This window comes from Tinamus guttatus, unplaced genomic scaffold, assembly GCF_059628265.1.
Source record: "Tinamus guttatus ecotype Peru unplaced genomic scaffold, ASM5962826v1 Tinamus_guttatus_pri_ptg000489l, whole genome shotgun sequence".
NCBI classification, from domain to species: domain Eukaryota; kingdom Metazoa; phylum Chordata; class Aves; order Tinamiformes; family Tinamidae; genus Tinamus; species Tinamus guttatus.
The window spans coordinates 3,056,496-3,079,335 of NW_028289023.1; the positions used below are offsets into that span (position 1 = coordinate 3,056,496).

Consider the following 22,840-nt stretch of genomic DNA (forward strand, 5'->3'; position numbering starts at 1 on the left):
GGAGGGCGGGCGGAGGCGTCGCCGGGGCCGGCGCGGGGCCGCGTGTCTCTGTTTTCCCCATCAATAAAGCGCCGGGCCGCGGCCGCCCGTATAAATGCGGCGGCGGGGCCGGCTCGCCCTGCCCCACGCGGGGGAGTGGGCAGCGGCGGCGGCGGCTCCTGCGAGCTCCTCGCCCGAGGCCGGGCCATGGCGGCGGGCGAGCGCGCGGCGGAGCCCGCGCCGGAGCTCAGCCCCTACGTGGTGGCGCGGCCGCTGCTCAGCGAGGCGGCCTTCGCGGAGCTGCACGAGCGGCGCCCGCCGCCGCCCGCCGCGCTCCGCCAGCGCGCGCGGGCCGCCTGCAGGTGCGTGTCCTCCGCGCGCAGCCCCGCGCAGCCGCCCGCCCGTGCACCCGCGCGGTGACAGCCTCTTCCCCTCCCCATCCCCCGCAGCTGCTCCAGGAAAAAGGCGCTTCGCGTGGCCAAGACGCTGCTGCCCATCCTGGACTGGCTGCCGCGCTACCCGCTGCGGGAATGGCTGCTCAGCGATATCATCTCCGGCGTCAGCACCGGCCTCGTGGCCACCCTGCAAGGTAACGGCGGCGGGAATCAGCCCCCGAGCCCCGCCGCTCCGCGCCTGGCGCTGCACAGCGCTTCGCGATCCAGAATTGATGGATTTAGTTCGCGCTTTACCTGCTCAGCTTGAAGTCTTGGGTTTCCTTTGCTAGGAGAGTCTGGGTCTAACTGCGTTTAACGCTTTGCAGAGCTCTTTGCTCAAAATGGCTTTTTAATATTTTAACTTTCTTTTATACTGGGATGGATTGAATACATCATGTGATATTATTTCAGTTTTCTGGTTGCCCAAGCCTACAGCTGGATACAGAAATCTAGTTATCTAGCTATTCCCCTAAAATGAGTGCAACTTTCTGTCTATTTTCGTTAAAAATCTTGCCCACAAGATCATTCAAATATTTGCAGAAAACAGTGCCCAAGAGGGAAGGATTTGCAAGTAAAACGTTGTCCTCTTTCAAAGATTGATGAAGTCAACGGATAGTTACAGCGTATGCTTGTATTATTCAGTTTTTCTTATTACATTTATTAGAAAAACATTCAGTAGATGAGTAAATAGAAAAGTGGCAGAAATAAGGAGAAATTAGTGAAATGATCTCAGTTAAGAGAAAAAAGGCTTAAAGGGGAGAACCTTTCAAGTTCTTGCCAAGGCAGGTGGTAGGGGTAAGACAGACAAGCTGTAGAGCATATTAATTTCTTTGCTTTGAACAATGTTTTCATGCTATTTTCACAGTTTTTCAGAACTGTGGGAGGTTACAGTAACTGTCTCTCCTTTTCCAGTAGTGGAGATTGTTTACAGAAGGGGGCAAAGATTACAGAGACCCCAAAAAGAAAGCAATTTGTCTCATTCCCAGTGAGTTGCCTATGACAAAAGGGGCAGCTTGTCCTCTGAAGGTGTCTACTGTCCTCCATTGACTTTGAACGAACCAAATTCCAAAAAGAAGAGACACAGGATTTTCTAGGCACCACAGTATTGCCTGTGCTTCAGTTGAACCCTCCAGGCAAGATCTCATTTTGACAGTCATTATTTCTTAAATAGCCACCAACATTCCCTAGTGCCTGCTCCATTGGAGAGCACTAGTAAGGCAAAGATTAGCAGAAAAGAAGTGTCACAAACTTCTAACCCCAGGCAGAGAGTGACCTGAGGAATAAAGACCTGAAGTGACTTGTCCACAGTCATGCAGGAAGCAGATGGCAGAGCTTCTGCAGCTTCCTCGAGTGTATTTTTGCATGAAAAGACTGATTTTTCCCACAAGAAGAACCCACTTATAAAATGTATTTCTGAAGGACACTGTCAGGTCTCACATCTCCATAGGTGTTCCAAAATATATGAAAATCCTAATTAATGGAAGTCTCATCTGTGTCAGATGTTTATTGTATTAAAAAAAAAATAGATATGAAATTCCAAATAATATGAAAATATGGCCAAAATGATTGCCCCAAAAGATGTTTCTGGGATCTTGAAGTGTCACCAGCTACCAATAACTGAGTATGTTGCTTTTATACAAAGAGAGAAGGTGATAAGTTTTGAAAGTCAAAACTTCCAATTTGGGTGGTTTTCTTTTGGCATTTAAGTTTATAAACTGATATGTGAAAGAGTAGCCTGATTTGCTGAACAATAACTTGTCATCCAAGCTTGAAAATTCTGTTTATAACCAGGACATTTTAATTATTCCTTCTCCTTTTTTTCTTTTGTTTGTTTGTTTTTCTTCCCTCAAAGGACAAACCATACACTTGTACAACAGGGTTCCCCTGCTGGAACTTCACATTTGAGCCTGTTTTGTGCTACCTATACAAACATAGGAATATCTTTCCATACTTACCCATCCAAATGCCAGTGTGAGAGATACTGTTATTTATAGATGATAGCATTCACATATGTGCCTACAACTTAAATAAAGATGCAGAATGCATCCTAAATTGTGTCTGGATAAGGACATGAATCTGTCTGAAAGTCTAACCCTATTTCAGACAAGATGCTGATCTGCTGAGAGATGTTCAAAGATGAAATTTTGATGCTGTATCGTTTCAGGTTTGGCGTACGCTCTGCTGGTTGCCGTTCCTGTTGGATATGGTCTCTATTCTGCCTTTTTTCCTATCCTGACATACTTTTTCCTGGGAACATCAAGGCACATCTCAGTTGGTAACTGCATGTGTTCAAGACACAGTGAATTATCTTTTACAAAGTGCTAACTGTGAACAGTCATATTCTGTATAAGATCTTTTAAGACCATTCTGTATAAAATCCGAATCTTTCTGAATTATATTGGCTGTATTGAATATTAACATTGGTGGGTTTGAGAGACTTAAGACTTACTTCTTCTCTGTACAGGCGACTGTTGATCACAGCTGTCTTCAGTTGTGTCCACGCACGCCTTTTGCTTGCATTTATGCTGAAGTTTAAATTTTGTCTTTGGCTATGCCCTGTGCAAGAGATTACAGACCAAGGCCACAGTAGGCAGTAGGAACAGACATTTTGTCTACCAGCTAAAGCTCAAGATGGCTAAAACAGAGCTCCTAGTCTTCTTCGCAAGCCTTCCTTGCTACATCCTTTCTCCATCACTGGGGACAGTATCAGCTTCTTGCCTGTCGCGGAGCCCCAGGACCTGTGTCTCTGCTCCAGCCTTGCTCTAGGCCTCGCATCATGGCCATGGGTAAACCTTGTTGATTCTTTCTGAATACTTGCTCTAAAATATGTTTGTTTTTTCTCCGCATGTCAGTTCTCATAGTTGAAATTTTTATCTAAGCTTTCTTCATACACAACTTGGTCACTGAAATTTCTTTTTTTCCACTTTAACAGAATAGTCTTGTTCTCCAGATATGAGTCTCACCTCTACCTACATTGACATCCTGACTTTGCACATTCTCAAACTTTCTATACTTTCTCCAATGCTCTTTTACATAGCCATGAACTGCTCTCTATAATATCCATAAAATTAACTTATATTCTTTAAAATTTTCACCACATTTTCTTCTGCTTAACTATAGTCATAACCACAATAAATGTGACTATGTTAAGCCTGTGTGTTGCCGACACAACCATCATCTACTCCCTGTCTGTCTGTATCTTGGCCAACTATGGTTTCAGTCATCTTCAGCCCGCTTATTGCGGGCCACAGAGCTGCTGCATGAACGCAAGGGAGGTCATGGCAACTTGCTGCCCCATTTGGGCTTGGTACAGCCTTAAACTGACTCAAGCAAAGCACAGAACTGCACCCATGTGTGTGCAATACAATAGTAAGCTATTTAAGGTAGGGATTGTATCTCTGGGTCATGTTCACAGTGCATGTGGCTCCTAGGCCCCACAAATAATAAATCATGTGTCCCAACTGAAATATTATATTAATTCTGTAATTTCTATTTGGCTTGTCTCCCCTGATAGATGCTTCTTTTTTCAGGTATAATATCTGATAAATGTGTCTTTTCATGTAAACTTGAACGTGTTCTGTCTGTCCTTACAGGTCCATTTCCTGTAGTCAGTTTGATGGTGGGATCTGTCGTACAGAGCATGGCCCCTGATGATAACTTTCTCATAGATGACAGTAATGTTACAGGGGCTAACAGCACCGGGTCATCGATAGACACTGACGCCAGAGATGCCCAGAGAGTGGTGATAGCCAGTACCCTCACATTTCTGGTTGGAATTCTACAGGTAAAATAGTTGACTTGAAGATTCAGGTTGATTTTTGCTTTAATTTTAATGGGTAAAAATACAGCGTGGAAATACCTATTAGTGCATAGTAAAACACAAGAATAAAAGGAAGTTATCTCAAATGCTGAAGAGCTGGCAGGGGACTATTCCTTTTATCCTAGCAGAGTTTGTGGCAGGGGGCACAGTCAATAGAAGAATAACCTGATGGCTGTAGAGCAAGATACCTACATAAAAGTGCTAATAGTATGTATCCTGGAGCATCATTGCACACAGTTCTCCAGGTCTCTCTTATTTCTCTGAATAACATGATATTAAGTTACACTTGGCTGCTGTGCTGAAAATCTATGTGAACAAAGAGAAAAGAGCAAGGCATAAGAAATTACCAGATAAATAGTAGGTGCCAATTTGTACTATGGAAGGCAAAGATGGGCATTGGTGCATAGAAAATAAGTTCTAACGAATGGCACATAGGTGTCATCTGAGTGAGGTCAGTGGCATCTAAAATTTGTCCTTTGCCCACTTGTCTATAGAAACAGTAAAGACTGGATCCTCCCACATTGCTGTGCATGTTGCTTCCCTTGGAAAGGATTTGCCTCATGCGAGTCCATCTTTTGTGGAACAAAATTTGTTTCATGCTTTCAGGCTCACTGCGGGCCAGGTTGTCGCAGTTTTCCTCAGGCCCATGAGCTTGTTCCATGGATAAAAACTGACTCGGCCACCGTCCGGGCCAGTGCGGGTACAGATACCAAGCAATTAGGCTTGATCCTGCCCGATGAGTTTTCCTCCTTTCCAGAGGCATGTTCATGGGAGTGAATGTGAACATTTTGCACTTTTGTTACTATATCACTTTATTGTTTAGCAAATTGTTATTCTTCATGATTTTTCCAGGTAGCATTTGGAGTCCTTCAGATTGGTTTCATTGTGAGGTACCTTGCAGATCCACTAGTTGGGGGATTCACAACTGCAGCTGCTGTTCAAGTGTTTGTGTCACAATTGAAAATAGTCCTAAATGTTTCAACTAAAAACTATAATGGTGTCCTTTCCATAATATATGTAAGTACGGCCTTCTAATTTGTTTTTATGTTATGCTAGAATTTTTTCATAATTGCTTGTTATCTTCCATCTTCTGCTTCCATTTCATGCGGGAATGATTCATATATATAGTGGTAAGTATAGGATATTTATTTAGGTCCTAGTCTCACTCTCATCCAGATCTGGAGGTTGTCACCTGCAACTGGGGACTCTAAGCAGTTGCTTTCTTGGTTCCTCAGACTTCGAAAGCCAATTGCAACAGTTAAGTCTTTTCCAGGCACTGGTACCTATCGGTTAGCTAAAGAGAGGCTAAATACTGCTGCTACAAGTCCACCTGTTGATTTTAGAGAAAACAATCAAATCAAATGAAGAACTGTCCTGCATGGATTACAGAAATACTGAACTCCTAGAGAGTTTCGTATTACAGAAAAGTCTCCATTCCCAGAGAAATTATTGCATTTTGGTACTGACTTCAGCATGAAACTGTTTAGGTCCTTAGTATTTTAGATTTTCCATCACACTTCTCATTTAGATAATAAATTTATATAAGAGCAGTGCTAGGACACAGCTTACAGAATGTGCCAGTTCAGGCAACCAGACTAGCTGGTCTCATTGTATATGAAAAATAAATTAGACACGTAGATCAGTAAAAACAGAATGAATCCAACTACAAATAACAGGATGAATTTCAGAAAAAAAAATCTGGTGGAATACTGGTAAAATAGTATTTTAAAAATGAAAAAGCTTTGTCACGTGCCTTTTTGGCATTAATGAAAATGCTTTCCCTTAGGCTGTGGAAAATTAGGAAAGACAAAATATTGTCTTATAAACCTCAGAACGCAGCCGTGGCAGGGTGATAAGACTAATTGATCCAGTTTTTCCATCTTTTTTTTTTTTTAATGTTTATGGGAGGCCGGTATAGCTAGCAAAAAGTATTTTGAAAAGGAATTAACCAGTTCAGCCAGCTCCAGCTGGGCTAGGGTTGGGGCACTGCCTTTTTTAAGGCTAAAGCCTGGAGTTTCTGCGATCTAACAGGTGCTGTGTCTGCAGGCGTGCGCAGAGCAAAGTGATTGTGGCTCGCGGCAGCAGGGATCTGTGTGCCAGCCCAAGCAGCTCTCGGACACGCTCCGGCAGCGCGTGCCGTGCGCGGCAGCACGGGGTGTCTGTCGCCAGCAGGGCTCACACCCCCATGGGGATCCTGCTGTTCCCCACACGGGTGCCCGGGGCTGGAGGAGCAGCCAGAGCTGTGAGCGGTGCGTAGGGCAGGAAACGGCCTCAGGCTGCCCGCACAGGAGCCTCTCGCCTCGCGTCTCGGGAAAGTTTGTTTCTTTAGCTTAGAATATACAGCCCTGATGGATGGAGAAGGGTGTGCAGCTTTCCCTGACCAGCCCTTCCTGTTTCCTCTGAGCACCTAAAAGTGATACCTTTGTCATGCTTGTATAAAGGCGACACAAATGTAAGTGTCCATTGCATGCGCTGTAGGAGAGCAAGCAAGGGCACGGCAAGGGTAGATAAGGAAGCTGCTGGTTGTAGTCCAGTTGTGGGAGGCCTCTGGCCTGTGATGATGAGGCTGAACGTACCTGATGATGAGACTGGGCGACTGCTTTCTGCAAGTGCAGGGGTCCCCCCAGCCTGGAGGGTTTGGGCAGGCTCATTCTCCAGGCGTGAGCAGAAATAGGGAATAAAGATCCCCAGGCTGGATGTGCTGGCATGTAGAGAGCCAGATACTTGTCCCAGGGTCTGCTAGGTGGCTCTGTCTTCAAAAAATAAGCATCTCTGCTAGTATCTTCATAAAGCAAAGGAGTTGAATACGTCTCTCTCCTTGCCCCAGTAACAGGTAGAGGAAAAGCACAGGTTAGAAAACAAAAAAAAGAAGAAAAAATAAGTTTTCTAGAAAGCGGGAAGCAGAAACATTCTGTGCAGTCAGTTATGCCTTTTAACTTAAATTCCACTGAAAGGACTTAAACCATGAAGTCCTTTCAGTGATTCTGGAACAGTTTGGTAGGATGTTAGACAGACCTGGACTCCTCTGTCCTGAGCAAAGGAGTGCAAAACCCCTGGGCTCCCCCAAGCCCCTGTGCATGTTTCTTCTTGAGCATGTATTGGAGCCTTTAAGAGGACAAGGTGTATTTTAAATTGTATCTCTCTCTTTTTTTTTTTTTTTCTCCAGACTCTTATTGAAATTTTTGAAAGAATTGGTACCACCAACATTGCAGATCTTGTTGCTGGACTCATCACCATTTTTGTCTGCGTGGTAGTTAAAGAAATAAATGATCGGTTCAAACACAAGATACCCATACCTATACCAATAGAAGTTATTGTGGTAAGAGGAAAACCATAACAAGAGCTGATAACAATTGCAAAAGATGGGGCTGGCTACCGGAAGACATGTGCATTTTTTCAGGTTTAAAACTGTTTTTATTTGATTACAGACAATAATAGCCACTGGCATTTCGTACGCTGCTGACTTTGAAAAAAAATACAACGCTGGCATTGTTAAGAGCATTCCTAGAGGGTGAGTGTTTTCTGTATTCTGGGACATAGATAATTTTTAAGTGGATAAAAATGACAGTTGTAAAATAAAAGATGTAAGAGAGATTTGGGGAGCTATAATCTGAGTTTAGGATCTTAATCAGAGCTAGAGTTTTCTGACATCTTACACCTGGCCATGATGCTATCTGATTAAATAAAATGGGATTGGGGATATTATGTGACTCTTCAAGTTTGTTTCAGAATTACTTGTTTCATGCTCACACAGTAAACGCATGACATAAAGACACAAAAGCATAAGCCCTCTCCCAAACTTTTAACAAGGAAAGTTTACTTCTGCATAGATTTGATTTCTAAAAACAGGGGTTGTCCCACCGTGGCCCATATTCATGCTGCTGCCGTTACCCTAATCAATATTGTCACATACATCTTCCCAGGCACAAGGATTTTGAGGATAACACTGGCAGAGACTTTCTCTTGAGAGATTCGGAGCACTTCACAGTAGCAACCTTCACATTCCATTTGCTATTCAAGCCCTGATTAATTAAAATTTGTGGAAAACACAGTAGGGGATAAAAATGTTGTTGAGATCTTCCGATGAAGTGTGTTAACAATAGTATGAAGCGTCATTAATGTATTTATGTAATTCATCGTACTATTGAATATATCCTTTATTCAGTGCTTCAAAAACTGTACTTCTTCACTTGGCTATCACAAGGCCAAATCTCAGTCATGCTGAGAACAACAGGAGCTTTGTTGTTGACTAATAGCATCAGGATTTGGGCTATGGTGAGCTAGATAAGCGTGTTCTGTATGTCAATGGGCTGTTTCCACCTTTTTATTAACTTGAAATATTATGCTTGAAATTATAAGCAACCTGTATGCCTCTGCCTCAAGCTCCTTGACAACTCTAGGAAGAAAAGGATTTGATCAAAGTTGATAATATGAATATATTTTCTAAATGCTAGATTTGTGCCTCCTGAACCTCCAGCTGTCAGCCTCTTTTCCGAGATGATAGCAGCCTCGTTCTCCATTTCTATCGTTGCTTATGCTATCGCAGTCTCTGTGGGGAAGGTCTACGCAACCAAATATGACTATGCTATTGATGGAAACCAGGTAAGTAAAACTGAAATAGCTTACGACCATAGCGAAGACAAGTTTTGTTCGAATCTGACTTAGGTAGTCAGATGAAACATCTATACAGATCTTCAAGTCAAAATGTAAAATCTGACAGGAGAAATTCATTTAACTAGTGCAAAACCACAGATGACATGGCCATATGCCATCTAACAAACTAACCATAGAGATGGGGCAGATGTGTTCTTCCCTCAGTGTGGGCCTTTCATCCTAATTAATTTTTTCATCCTAATTAATTTCTCCTTTATCCTGTTAGTGACTGCGGTTGCTCTGATGGGTTGTTAGAGCTCCGTGCTTCATGGAGGATGCTTCAGGCAATATGAAGTTGACCTGGGCAGCTCTAGGTACCTGCTTCCCACCTCCAGCCATAGGGATCTGCTGACATCAGTTGCTGGGGCCGGGAAGCAGGCAAAGTCAAGCTCAGAAGCTGCCCTGGGCAGCTTTATTTAGGCTAAGTCCACACGCAGCTTTTGTATCCCCTCAGCATTTTCATTTAGGGTATGATTTTACTCCAGTAGTATTAAATTGTGCTTCTCAGTGACACCAGCTGTAACAATATGAATACACTTGTATAGCTAAGTGGTGTAGCTCCACAGAAGTAGATGCCCAGCAGTATATGCACATACCTGAACAGCTGCCTACATGGGGCAGTTGTGTTGGTGTAAACACTGGTTTCTAAGAGCCCTGAGCTGCGCTGCTGCACGAGCGATGCCCTGGGAGGCTCTTGGAGGCTTTTGGTGTCTGCTTGGCTGCCTCTGTGGCTTGTCTGTGGGTGTGGGAGAAAGTCATACAGCTTCCTTGTCCCACGTGTATTCTGGTTTTGAACTACACCCTTTGAAGGTTTAGAAAAATGCATTCACTGCAGAAAACAAACAAGCGGAGCACCTCACTTAATGGGTCCTTCCGTATTTGAGTGCTTCTGAATTGCGCCCTGGTTGTAATGCTGGATCTGGGATATACTCCTAGGCAGCATGTCAAGGAATTATATTTCTGAATGGGGTGGTCACTTTATAATAATGCATTGACTTACAGTTTAATAAGTGTGTATGAATAATGCATATTCCTGAAAGTGCTATTTATGCTGTTCTTTTGCTGAATATGCTGTACTGCCAGCACTGATGTGCTTCAAAGATACTAATAAAACAATATAGTGGTTGAATTTCTGTCTCTAAAAAGCAATGTGCCTTCCTCCAGTACTACTGCTATGAATTTCAACCATACCAAAGGTTAAATGCAGCCAAATAGTTGACAGACAAATAGTTATTTGAGGTAAACTGCAGAATTTAAATTAAGATCATAAACACAGGTAGTGAAATCATTTGGCAGGAGAACCTAATCCCATTTTCTCCCAGGGTTTATGTTGTCGCTGGCTGTGTCCTGGGCATGCTAGGAGCTCTGTTGCTGGCACTTTCTCCCAGAACAGAGCTGTTATGAGGGAATAGGTCTGAACCACCTCGCTCTGCTCTGTTAAAGAGCACGACTTCAAAATCTTGCCCCTGTAGTTCGTGTTAAATCAAAAGCAGAGTTTTTGGCTCGCAGGTTTGGCTTGGAGTTTTGGGTCCTTTGGGGGGAAGTAAGTGAGAGTCAAAATCATTGCCATTGTATTTTTAAGAACTTGCTTGGGGTAGAAAGCTCTTGCGACTGTACATTGGCTCAGCTAAAGCAAAGCTGCTGTCAATGATACGGGTCTGACGGCAGCTCCCAAAGCCTCATTTCCCGGACGCGCTCCAGAGGAATGTCCCAGATCCGTGGGCATCCAGCACCGGGGTCCTTGTCACTTAAGCAGAAAAACAGCCTCCATAGGTGCCAGCAGCTGTGACCCTGGGCCAAACTGTGAGAACGCTGCCGGGCTCAGCAGGAGCTCATTGGGATGTTCAGCCTGAAATACCTTTGGCTCAGCAAGCTAGAAGTGTTCAGTGAAACTGCATTTCTTTGGAAAGCTCCTGATTAGTTCTACTAATAATAGAATGCCTTGCACTAATGAAAGGTTCATCTAAACTCAGGCTGTTGTACTGATTTCGTAGTATTTGTTTAGCTGACGGTATTCAGGAGTTAAATTATACCAGTCCCATGTGTTCGTGCAGTTATGCCAGTGTAGTTGATAGAAAAGTTAGCTTTGATAACAGTGATGGAAACGAGCTATAAAAACCTTTATACTGAGACAGGCTTGTCCACCTCAATGAGAGAACACAAGCTGAGTTATGTTGGCTTCTGAACAGACACGGGCACAGTGGCACAGGAGGAAGGAGTGTCCATATTAATATCTAGGCTCTTCTCAGTTGTACAGTGCTGCCTACTTTAAGAAGTACTGTAGAAAAATATTGTCATTCTACATTGCAAAATTGTCTTAAAGGACTCTTTATTTACAGCATCATCCAATTATCTTTCAGGAGTTTATTGCCTTTGGGATCAGCAACATTTTTTCAGGATCCTTCTCTTGTTTTGTTGCGACTACAGCTCTGTCACGGACTGCAGTCCAAGAAAGTACTGGGGGAAAGACTCAGGTAACGCATGACCTCTCCTCGCCAGTTCTTGCACAACTAAGTTTAAGCTTGCAGAGGGCACAGCAGGCACATTTCACAAAAGGAGGAAGAAAAGCCATAGGTCTCTTGGCAAGCTCCTTGCACTCCTTTTTGTAGCTCTGCCAGAAGAGGGCAATAATGTTTTTCCTAGTGTGAGTTACATCAGAGGTCAGCAGACATTCGGGACTAACATCCCAGAGTTTAATGCCCAAATACGGGACTGCGTGTCACAGTGGGGATGCGGTCGGAGCGAGGAGAGCCTCTCCACAGACCTGTGCTGGGTGAAGGCCGCAGGCCGTGCGGGGCAGCCCTGCTGAGGGCCATACGTGCTCTGCTCGCAGGCCACCTTTCCCAGTTCTCTGTGCTCCTCGTCCCCAGCGCTGCAGCCTCAGCCCTACCTGTTGGCGAGGTGCTCAGGACCCCCAGCAGCCCCTCTCTGGCAGAGCTGCACAGAGCCTGCCCCTCTCCGTGCAGTTCTGCCTCCCAAGAGATGCTCCTTGCTCCCTGCTTGTTCATGCTCCCTGCTTGCTCTGATTCCCTCAGTGCAGCCGGAGCATTTAGTGGTTGCCCACGCGAGCCTGAGCGCAGCAGCCTCCTGGCAGGTCTCCCTGTTCCTGCCGAAGTGCAACGTGCAACTACCTGGCTATTTTGCTTTGCATAAGAAAGACGGAGACTTTCCAGGCTCGGTTCCTCTAACCGCTGTGTCCTTTGCAGGTGGCCGGGATAATCTCAGCCGGGATCGTTCTCATTTTCATTGTGGCCCTGGGGAAGCTGCTGGAGCCCTTGCAAAAGGTACCATACGTCTGCTCTGCAGCAGCCACCAGCAGCCGCATCCGCACGCTCAGCTTTTAGGGACCATATTCACTGCCCCACTTAACTGTGACTGATACTAGATGAGGCTCTGATTTATCACATACAGTGTGTACACTTTGCAGACAGCAAACTGACAGAAATTTGTTCTGAATAGCACTTTTTTCACTTTTTTTTTTGTTCACAGTCTGTGTTGGCAGCTGTAGTTATAGCCAACTTGAAAGGGATGTTCATGCAAGTGTTTGATGTTCCTCGTCTGTGGAGACAAAATAAAGTGGATGCTGTAAGTGATCTTTATTTCTCATTTAATATTTTTGCCTGCGCTTTTTTCTTTTTTGCCTTTTAATGCCATCTAAATTTCTTGTAGCTACCACATAAACAGAGTTTTGTAGACCTGACTTCAGATTTGCAAATCACTTCTGTGTGTATCCTCCAAATAAAAGAGCTGTTAAGCCGGGAAAAAGTCTCCATTTTAGAGTTTTACATAGTATTTTCCACATCATCTTTATTCCCTGCATCCCGCTGTAAGGACACTGATGAGGCTGTTAACCCTGTGCAGTGTCCTTCATAGCAATGAGTACAGTTTACAGAAATCTCGTGTTGAGATACCTCAAAAATTAGAACAAAGACAGCCTGTGCTCACCCTTAGCATTCTGCTCTGATCTTCAGCACAGCTTAAAATGGTCAGAAAGTTGACATTTTCTTAATTCACACATTTATATTTATATCATTATCACACTAGCATTACATTTGCCTGGATAATCTTGGGTGGACCTCATAAAATTTTAAAAATAAATAAATAAGCCATCTCCCACTGCGACTTCTGTCCCTTAGCACGGCTCTTTGGGCAGGAAAAGAACACGTGGCAAGTATTTTCCCCATGCAGTCCTTGGTGTGCACACATTTTACAGCGTGTGTCTTTGGGCAGTCCCTGTTTTAAGGACATTTGAATAGTTTCAGTCAGTCTTCACTAGTCCCCTTAGGCAAAAGATGCCCCTGACTCCAGCCTGTTGAGTGCTCAGCTCTGCTGGGCGCCCTCCTGGGCAGTGACGCAGGGAGGACCCAAGGAGCCACTTCAGCCGTTCTGCCCCAGTACTCGGTGGAGGCTCTAGAAAGCCCCATCCAGCCCTTCCTCTGAAAGGCTTCTCTCTGGAACGGTGATTTCTGAGGCGTTGCTGCGCAGCCCCTTCCCTCTGTGCCTCTGGGAGGGCCATCTTACGCTGCATAACACCTTGGGGAGAACACATTGCTGCAGATTTCTACAGTAAGATTAGCAAAACTACTACCATCAGGGAAAGAAAAAAGATTAAGAAATGCAACAGTTAATTTCATCCTCTTAAATTTCACTAAGGTAACTGGATCCTGGAAGAATGTCCCTCTGTTTAAAATAATAAAAAATTTAAAATCTAAAAGTCGAATATGTTTAGTAAGGTGGCAACAGACAGAAGTAGCTTGGAGGGGGAAGGAGACTTTCATGTGGGAGTCAGTAAATGGCCACTGTGCTGTGGTCAGCTTCAAAGTTTAAATTCTTACGCTACTCCGGGCTAGTGATTCTTTGCAGTGACCACAGGAACATTTTGCGGTTAACAGACTTTACATTTGTTGTTTCTTCTCCAGATGATCTGGGTTTTTACGTGTATAGCATCCATCATTTTGGGACTTGATTTGGGATTACTTGCCGGCCTTTTGTTTGGATTGCTGACAGTCGTGCTGAGAGTTCAGTTGTAAGTAACACAGCAGCCGGAATACTTTTCCAAGTTAAACTGTGCAAAAAGACAATACACAGAAAAGCATATATTATTTAGGCACTTGTTCTGAGAGTAAAACATTTTGAATTGAATATATAAAGGTGCATGAGTTCTGAGTGAATTAATTGCTGTTGTAACTCTTGTCATTACAACATGGTACGTATGCACATGCCAAAACCTTTTTATGTCACATCGGGTGTATGTCTATAGAAGAAAAGGAAGAGAAAGCATGAGAATAGGACAAAATTTCATATTTGTGCCCAATCTCGTGCTGTTCTACTAATGCTGAATGGTGAGGAAAGGTGGCTTTGCAGTACCTTATTTGACTTGTAACACTGTTTGGCCTTTTCTCTGAAAACAGAGCATAAGATCTTTCCTTCCTATGATTCGGCCTGAAGTAAGTACAGCTGCAATCAGTACCAAAACAGAGTTTCACTGTCAGCAAACGTGTGAAACTAGAACCTTCCAAAACATGTCACGCAAGAGTAGATTAGAAAAAAACGGAATTTTAACAGTCTCAAAAACTATCCAGAAATTCCACTCAGATTTGTGAAATGAAGCTTAAAAAAATAAAGGAGCTAAGGTGTTACAAACTTCAGAACAATTTGCTCCAGCTGTTAAGAGTATATTTGGAGACCAAAGAAATTTGGTTTTGTTACTGACCGAAATCCGAAGAAAAAGGGTTGAACAAAAAGTATTAAGTAATCTGACAACCATGTAAATAGTTTGTTTCAGTTGATTTGAAATGAAAAAAGCGATCAATATCTTTCCAAGTCAAAAGCTGTTTTTTCATTTGATCCAAAATATAAGGTTCTTTTAACATTTTTTTTCTGGTCTGGGAAACAAATAGAACAAGTTACCTGGCTAGCTCTACTCCAAAATGATGAGATCAATAGGCTGAGACCAAAGTACATTGTCTTTAACAAGGACTTTTCACCACAGAGCAGCAGAAGACCTTTGCAGAAGGGCACAAAACAAAGCTACAGCATTTTCCTGGCTCTAAGACTCTGTGGTAGTTTGTATGCAATAATTCTGCTTTGCCTAAGCATGATGCTTTCCTTCACCATTTTTCCTTTTTGTTTCTGTTAGTCCTTCATGGGGTGGCTTTGGCAACATTCCTGGCACGGATATCTACAAGAAAGTCAAGCACTACAAAAACGTAAGTCAATGCTGAGCTGTTTGCCTTCAACTTGCAAGTCACTGTAAAAGAAAGTTGTGCGGACTGGAGACAACTTCAGTTTGGAAGCAGAGTGTGTGAGCATAGCAAGTTTCAGCATTAAATGCTTCATCTCCGTACAGATGGTTGGTCCATATTGCTTGCTGTGGTAATGAGCTTCTAGAAACTGCAGCAGCTGAACTTTCTTTAAAGCCAGCCTACAATCAGTCTTATTTCTGTGCATCAGCTACCTGCTGGATTCTGCTTAACAACTGAACTGTTTCTTACTATGCAAGTATGGGTGCTGCTCCTTGACCTTTCATTCTTTGATAACAGGCTGTAGAACCAGAAGGAGTGAAAATTCTCAGGTTTTCAAGTCCAATTTTTTATGCTAACATTGATGGTCTGAAAAGCAGCCTCAAGTCCACAGTAAGTGATACATGATGATTTTTCTGGATCCCACTTAATTGGCTTTGGGATTTCTGTGGAATTTTATATAGGCAAAATGAAATCATTTTGATGTCTTGATCCTTTTTCTGTAGGTGGGATTTGATGCAGTTAAGGTTTATAATAAGAGGCTTAAAGCACTGAAAAAGATACAAAAGTTAATCAAGAAGGGGAAATTAAAAGCTACTAAGGTAAATTATTTTTTTCTTTCTTTTCTTTCTCAAAGGATTGCTGTTAATGCTTATTACTTTAGTCTTAATTGTAAGCTCCTCTGTGCTGATCTTTGGAAGAGAGATGAAAGGTGTGACTGATTCCCCATGGCAGGAGCACGGGGCCTGCAGGGACTTGGCCGAACAGCACAGCTCTTGCCAAAGACCCCCGGGCAGCTGAGGTGCCAAGTGCAGGAGGAACAACAGGCGCCTGCTCTCACTTCTAACCCCGAGCACCGCAGGCCGCCTCTGCGCACTCCAAGTGCTGCCTCTTCTGTACGGTCCTGCTCCTGTTACCCAACTTGCCATGCACAGCTGAGCTACTGCTGCTGCTCGGCATCTTCTTTAGAGGAAGTAGCACATGTTTTTCTGAGTATGGATCATACATTTCTATAGTTAAATGCTTATAGGAATGGTCTATTAAATCTCCAAACCTGAAAGCTGGGAATGGACATAATGTTGTCAGTGCTCTCTGTGCAGGATGCAACATTTTTGGCATACATTCCACCTGTGGATGGAGTTATATGTTTAGTTATGTGACAATCCAACTTCTAACCTTGCAATTTTGCTGCATTATTATGTTTAGTACCTCCAGTTCAGAGCTGAAAATACCAGTCTTAAATAGAAATAAAGCTTCTGAGGGAAGGAGTGGCTCTGAAATACTAGTTTTTTTCTAAATAGTGTCCTTTGTGTAGGAAGATGTTCTTTTAACAAAAAATAGGAAGAAAGAAAATATACAGCGTAGGGGAGGAGATAGTTATTTGCTCCGTCTTGTTTTTCTTCTCAAATACTTGGATCAGTCTCATTCATTCCTAAAACACAAGTTATCACAGAGGAGTATCATGCATGATTCCCAATCTCTACAACTGAATGATATGCTCTGTATGTTACCTGCTCTATTAGAATGGCATCATCAGTGAGCCAGGTATTAATAATGAAGCTTTCAAGTCTGATGAGGAGTCTGAAGACAACGAAGATCTTCAAGTTCCCACCAAAGAAGTGGAGATACAGGTGGACTGGAATTCAGAACTCCCAGTCAAAGTAAATGTCCCCAAGGTGCCCATCCACAGCCTCATTTTTGATTTTGGAGCAGTGTCCTTCTTGGATGTTGTAGCTGTGAGGTCAATAAGAACGGTAAGGACCTTTTTCTTTCTTCTGGTATTCTGTAACAACGAATCTAGTCAACGGTTTGTAAATCAAGAGCTGTTGGCTGGACATTTCTGAGTTTATCAAAATTTGTTGTTGAAATCTACCTTTAAAACTCACAGCATCAGGTATGATATTGCTCTGTGCATGTCTTAGGGGAAGAGAACAAAATTACATTAAAACGACATTATTGGGGCTGCATAGTAAAGTATACTAGTCGGTAAGAGCTGCAGAGTGGGCTCCCCTTGCATGCATGTGTTATGAAAGACTTTAGCTAGGTATTTTCTTTCAGCTTGTCTCCTGCCCTTAATATAGATATAGGATATACTCAACAAAGTGGTATTCGTTATTTTGTCTTACCTTGTCTTTAGATCTAAGATTTGTTTATTCCATATTATTTAAAATGAAGGAAGAATGATTCATTTCTTTGTGGGTTTTTCTATATCTAGTATCTGATTCCTTCATCAACATTACTTAATTCATCTTCAAACATCACTTGGCGGTAATGAAGTGATAATATTCCCAGTTTAGGGAGAGGGAAATGAGGTGAAGAGATTACGGCCTAGATAAAGCCTCATGGTCTTTGATGCCCAATTACATGCACGTAGGACCTGGCTGTTCAGATACTTTCTATGTTCAGATTCCTGCTTTCACTGACCTCAAACTGCAGTTGGGTTTGCCTGCTTTATCTATGAACCAGATCATAGATTATCAAGATCCTAGATAATAAGAAACAGAAGAGGATGCAATTAGCAACCATCTCTGAAAACTCTGTTTGATGAGTCCTGGCTGCCATCAGGGAGCCAGTGGCAGAAGGCACTTTCCCAGGAGAGCTTTTAACTAGCTGAAATACAAGAATGCTGCCTGACTGCCTCAGCCCTCTGCCTAATTTCAGATTGGTTCTGGCCTCTGAGATGAATGAGACTGGGGTTGCACAGACACCATTCTTTTCATATGCAACTTTGCCATCCAGGAACAAGTCCATCTGGTGCACTACATGATGAAAAGTCTGTGTAAAAAAAAAAAAAAAAAATATATATATATGTATATATATATGTGTATATGTATATTGCACATGCCAATTAAAGATAGTTTCAAGTCACACATATATGAGGGAAGATTAAGATTGCTCAGGTGCCCATAATTATCATTGCAAAAGACATGATTATTCTATGAGAATAGATTGAGAACCTTAATGTATGTGTAAAATATATAGCTCCATTTGCATTGGCTGCTTTGGAGACCAGGTACTTAACTTGCAGATATTTAAGTACAGCGAAGTATAGCAGTTTCTTTTTTGCTGTGAATAATCAAATACATGCTTTGGAATGAAAACAGTCAGAAACAAATGAGAAGTGTATTTGTGATGTACATGTATAAAAAGAGAGATTATATACCTGTAGTTGCTTATTTACATATATATATGTATGTATTATGTATATATGTATACATAGTCTATGCAAACATTATGTCCTTGTTGTAACTTCTTTTTTTTTTTTTCTCAGATAATTAGAGAATTTGAGAGAATCAATGTCAAAGTATACTTTGCTTCATATCAAGGTAAATATCCAGGTATTTCTGTTACGACCCATGCAAAGGAGATGAGAAGGATCTCAAGGGTCTCTGGAAGTGTTTGTGAAGGCACTTGTTCCAATAAAAACGTGAATGACAAAGACTGGGGGGGTTTGAAGAAACACGGAAATAATGGCCAAGACAAAGCTATGGCTGATTGACTTGGTACTTGACTGTACCTCTGATTTCTGGTAGTTGCAACAATGTGTTTTGACATTTATTTCCTAAATTACTTCAAACTGATTAAATCAGATGACTTCTTTTTATTCAGACAATCTTATTGCACAGCTGGAAAGGAGCGCCTTCTTTGATGATGTTGTCAGAAAAGACATGTTCTTCTTGACTGTCCATGATGCTGTGCTCTACATCAGGAATCAGATGACATACAGCGACAACCAGGATCCTCTCTTTGAGAAGGTGAGGATATCCAGCAGTGTTTGTTTCCCTTCCTTCCATTATCTAAAAGTCATTCTTGCAACTTCTGTTACACATTGGAAAACTAGCCCCAGAGTCATAGCAAAGAGTCTTACAAACTGGGCACCTTCTGTAGCACAGGAATATTGTTCCAAGGATCTTGTTAGTGGAAAAAACCCAAGTAACAGGCCTTTTTTATCTACCTCCCTGATATGCACCTTTCGGTCACCATTTTCAAAGCTGGAGAGTCCCACTGTGCGTGGTGTGATCGTGCCTTGCAGCCGCTCCACACTCCTGTTCATGGACACTGACCTCCTCTGTGCATTTTTTAGCTCTATTCGGTGTTTTCTGACATAACCAAACACTCTGCTGTATTAACAATGTGGGCACACCATTCATTTGGAAAATGGCTTTTTAACAGAGAATTCTCACTGCAACTTCTTCCCTAGCAATCCCTATTATACAATTTTGACAAAAATAACTAAAATTATGTATAAAAGACTTTGGTGGGACCATTTATTTATTTATTTATTTATTTATTTATTTGCTTACTACCCAGGATCTAGAAGTTTGATGCTGTAATTCAACGGAGATTATAATTTTGATAAAGCCATATAGCAATTCAAATGTAGAGGTTTTTTATTATTTTTATAAAGCCATAACTATAGCCATGAGCACAGGCAGTGTTTTCCAATATCTCAAGCGCTTCCCAGCAGACCTAAAGCAACAGTTTCCTTAAGGACCAGTGAACAACAGACCCTTTTGAGTTATAGGAGTTATCTAAAGGTACCTCAAAGCAATATATGAACTTCAGTAGTACTGACAGTGCTTCTTCATTTCTTTCTGTCAAGATTTCCCTCATGCAGGAGTCTAAGGTACCAATAGAGTTCACAGACACAAGCAGGCCTGACGATGAACTTGACGTTCAAGAAGAGGTATGTGCTTTGGAATGGAAATGGTCTGTTATTTAAAGGACACTGTTCTTATTCCCTTGCCTTGCTGTTATAGTATGTTGGATGAACTGAGCCCTCAGGAGTTTCAGCTGATTCGACCCCCTCCTTTTTTGATTGGTACAAGCACTGCAAGAGACTCCGCGTCTCTGAGCGGAAAGCAGTGAAGGATTCACAACGCCATGAGGACAAGCAGGCCAAAAAGCCCTGACTTCTCATTCCCAGTCCCAGGAGGGCCTAGTTATTTACAGTGCAGTCACTAAGATAAAACTGCCAGGCCAAGGTATGCTGCTGTGCGTGGTTTCCACCCTCCACCTTCCCAGCCCGTTTTTGAAGGTGAAGGTCCAGATCTGCAGCTTCTGGGAGAACCCTCTGATGTAGACACCAGTCAGAGGAAAGTTGTTTCCAAACAGACCTTTTATAGTCACTCTCTTTGTCCTTTCATTGAAGCCGGGTTGAATTTATTAGGAGCACAGATGAATATTTTATTTTTCCAAGCAGTGTGTACTCAGAACTAACCATTGCCCCCTTCTCTCCTCTTGGAAAACCTGTCAACAGGCGATGCGCAGACTCGCTTCATGAGGAGGAACTGCTGGCACTGCCGCAACCGTGAGCTCACAGCAATATTTATATAAGCACCGGTGTTATATATAAGCATTTTTTGAAATGGAACCAAACTTTGCACTTGAAGAAAACCCTGCTTCCTTGTCTGAATGATGCAGATCTCTAGAAATCCCTGCATTTGACCACCCTTATCCCTGAAATGCTCCAGGCTGATTCAGGGAGCAATTTCCAATCTGATACTATTGCAAATGATGTGATCAGCCTGGCACCAGTCAGGAGAAGGTGCATCGTGCTGATTTATCAGTGTGTACCAGAGGAAAAGCTGCTTTGTGTTAACCTGGCCCAGGTGGGTTGAAGAGACTCGCTTTTCTGTTATGTGTTTGCCGAATGTCTAGCAGGATGGCAGGAGTCCTAGCTGGCCAAGGCTTTGCAATCCAAGATCGTTAGGGTGCTTGATGGCAAAAGTCTTGACAAAAAATGTATTTTGATAGTTCTTTCTAAGCAATTCCTTGAATTGCTGCAGGTTGTTAGATACCTGAAACATGGGACAGGTGAAACGTTAATACAAACACAAAACTGAGCACTGCACTGCTATAAAACAATAGTTAGGGTAAGTTTCAATAGAGAATGCCCTTGAACAGTAGTTTATTAGTTCTGCATTAATCCCAGTGAAGGAAATTATGCACTATCGCTAATAAAAAAAATTAACAAATATATATGAAATCAAAAAATCAAGTATGCACATAAGATTATTTTGGATATGTTACATATCTATAGCTGATCAAAAGGCACATCACAACATAGATTAACAAAAACCTTACTGCACAAATAGTTAATGAAATTTGCAGCACAGGCTGCTACAAAATGCAAGTAAAAGTTAGAGTACAAGCTAGTTTCAAGTTTTTTTTTAAATGAATTTTGGGAGTTCAGTTAGTTTAATGAATAGTTATATTTTTATATAGCATATATATATTTCTAATGTTCTACATCAAACAGCTGCTGTTCTTTTATGGGAAATGTATAGGCATTTGACAGTCCATAATGCTTAAGTGCAATAATTTATACAAGACACTGGAGTCAAGCTGCAAAATTTGAATCCCTGATTTTATGACTACATAAAGTACATATGCAAGAAATCAATATTGTTAACTTTCATAAGGAAACTTGTTTTAATGGAAAACAGACTGTCTTAAATCTTGTAGCACAATGCTAATTTTTTAAAATGGAGAAGAAACTGTGTGGCAAAGGAATATGTAATACCAAAATTATAAAAAATACAGATTTCAAAATCCCTTTGATATATAAGTTTCACAATGTGGGCAAGTTAGCTTTAGTACATTCACATACCTAAATCTCCTTATTCGATTATGTCAGACATTTTGTTCTATCACACTGCACAGGGAAGACTGTTACTGCAGGTAATGCTAATGGGAAACCTCAGGTGAAAAGCCAAGCACTAGGCAAGTTGATCTGCTCTAAGGACCTGAGCAAACTCTTTCAAAATCTGTGAAAAACTCCTGAAAACTTTAGTCAGTGGGACAGGATCCTTTCACAGGGGGAAACTGCACCAGGCTGATGTCTTCATTCTCTGAGGAAGATAGAAACTTCAGCTGTTCAGTGAAGTTTCTTATTTCAAATGCAATATAGGTTTCACCGTAGACAATATCGATGTTCTAGTTCAAACCCATAAGGTGTAGGCCTATATTCAGAGTTGGACAGGCTCCTCCACAAGCTGAGAGTTAGATCTGGGCTTCTAGAAACCTAATCAGGCTGATCTGCACCTCACAGGATGGAAGTACTGACTAAAGCCCCAGCAATGCTTATGCTGCAGCCATGATTTAACACTTTAGGTTTTTAGGAGGTAGTAGCAAACACTCTCCCCCTCCAGCACAACTCAGGAGGTTGGCACTTGTGCCGACATTGCTGACAAACCTTTCCTATCAGGCCACGGCCTCGGTGTCTGCTATCCTGAATCAAGGACGCTGCTGCCAGCGCGCGCAGCAACAAAGGGTAAGGCCAGTGTTTCTCAGAGGATGTATTGTGTTTCTAAAGTAGATGCACTTTTTTTTTTTTTTTTAACATAAAGGAAACACTCTACTTGGGGCTGATAAAAAGAGCTCTCTGCTATTTTTATGCAGAACATGCACTACAGGAAAAAGGATATTGAAAAGATGGCAGTGAATGTTTTGTCCTGGAGCAAACATCTGCACTGCCAAGTTTGAGCACGGATTCTTACTGGACAAAAAATGTAGGCTTAGATTATTTTGGAATCGTCTCTAGTTCTTGCCCATAAAAGTATTTAGAAACAAACAAAAAAAATGTAAATATTCAACAGTCCTCTAGCTTCATTTACAGGTATGACATTTCAGCTGGAATTAGTTGTGATACGATACAACGCAATGCACTTATTTTTGGCCTGCATACGTCTTCAGGGCAAGGATGCATC

At 42.2% G+C, this 22,840-nt stretch overlaps 1 protein-coding gene across 1 annotated transcript; it reads left to right on the top strand.

Annotated features, from left to right (window-relative positions):
* The first annotated feature begins 186 nt into the window (after positions 1-186).
* On the top strand, positions 187-20,819 carry SLC26A4 (solute carrier family 26 member 4). Its single transcript, XM_088533256.1, has 20 exons — positions 187-341; positions 429-568; positions 2,578-2,688; positions 4,007-4,197; positions 5,086-5,250; positions 7,400-7,552; positions 7,662-7,744; positions 8,688-8,835; positions 11,247-11,360; positions 12,093-12,170; positions 12,376-12,471; positions 13,806-13,912; positions 15,026-15,095; positions 15,429-15,521; positions 15,635-15,730; positions 16,652-16,882; positions 18,400-18,454; positions 18,738-18,883; positions 19,732-19,815; positions 20,389-20,819. Exons 1-20 carry the CDS (start codon positions 187-189, stop codon positions 20,410-20,412), a joined length of 2,340 nt encoding a protein of 779 aa, XP_088389382.1. The 3' UTR covers positions 20,413-20,819.
* The last annotated feature ends 2,021 nt before the right edge of the window (positions 20,820-22,840 follow it).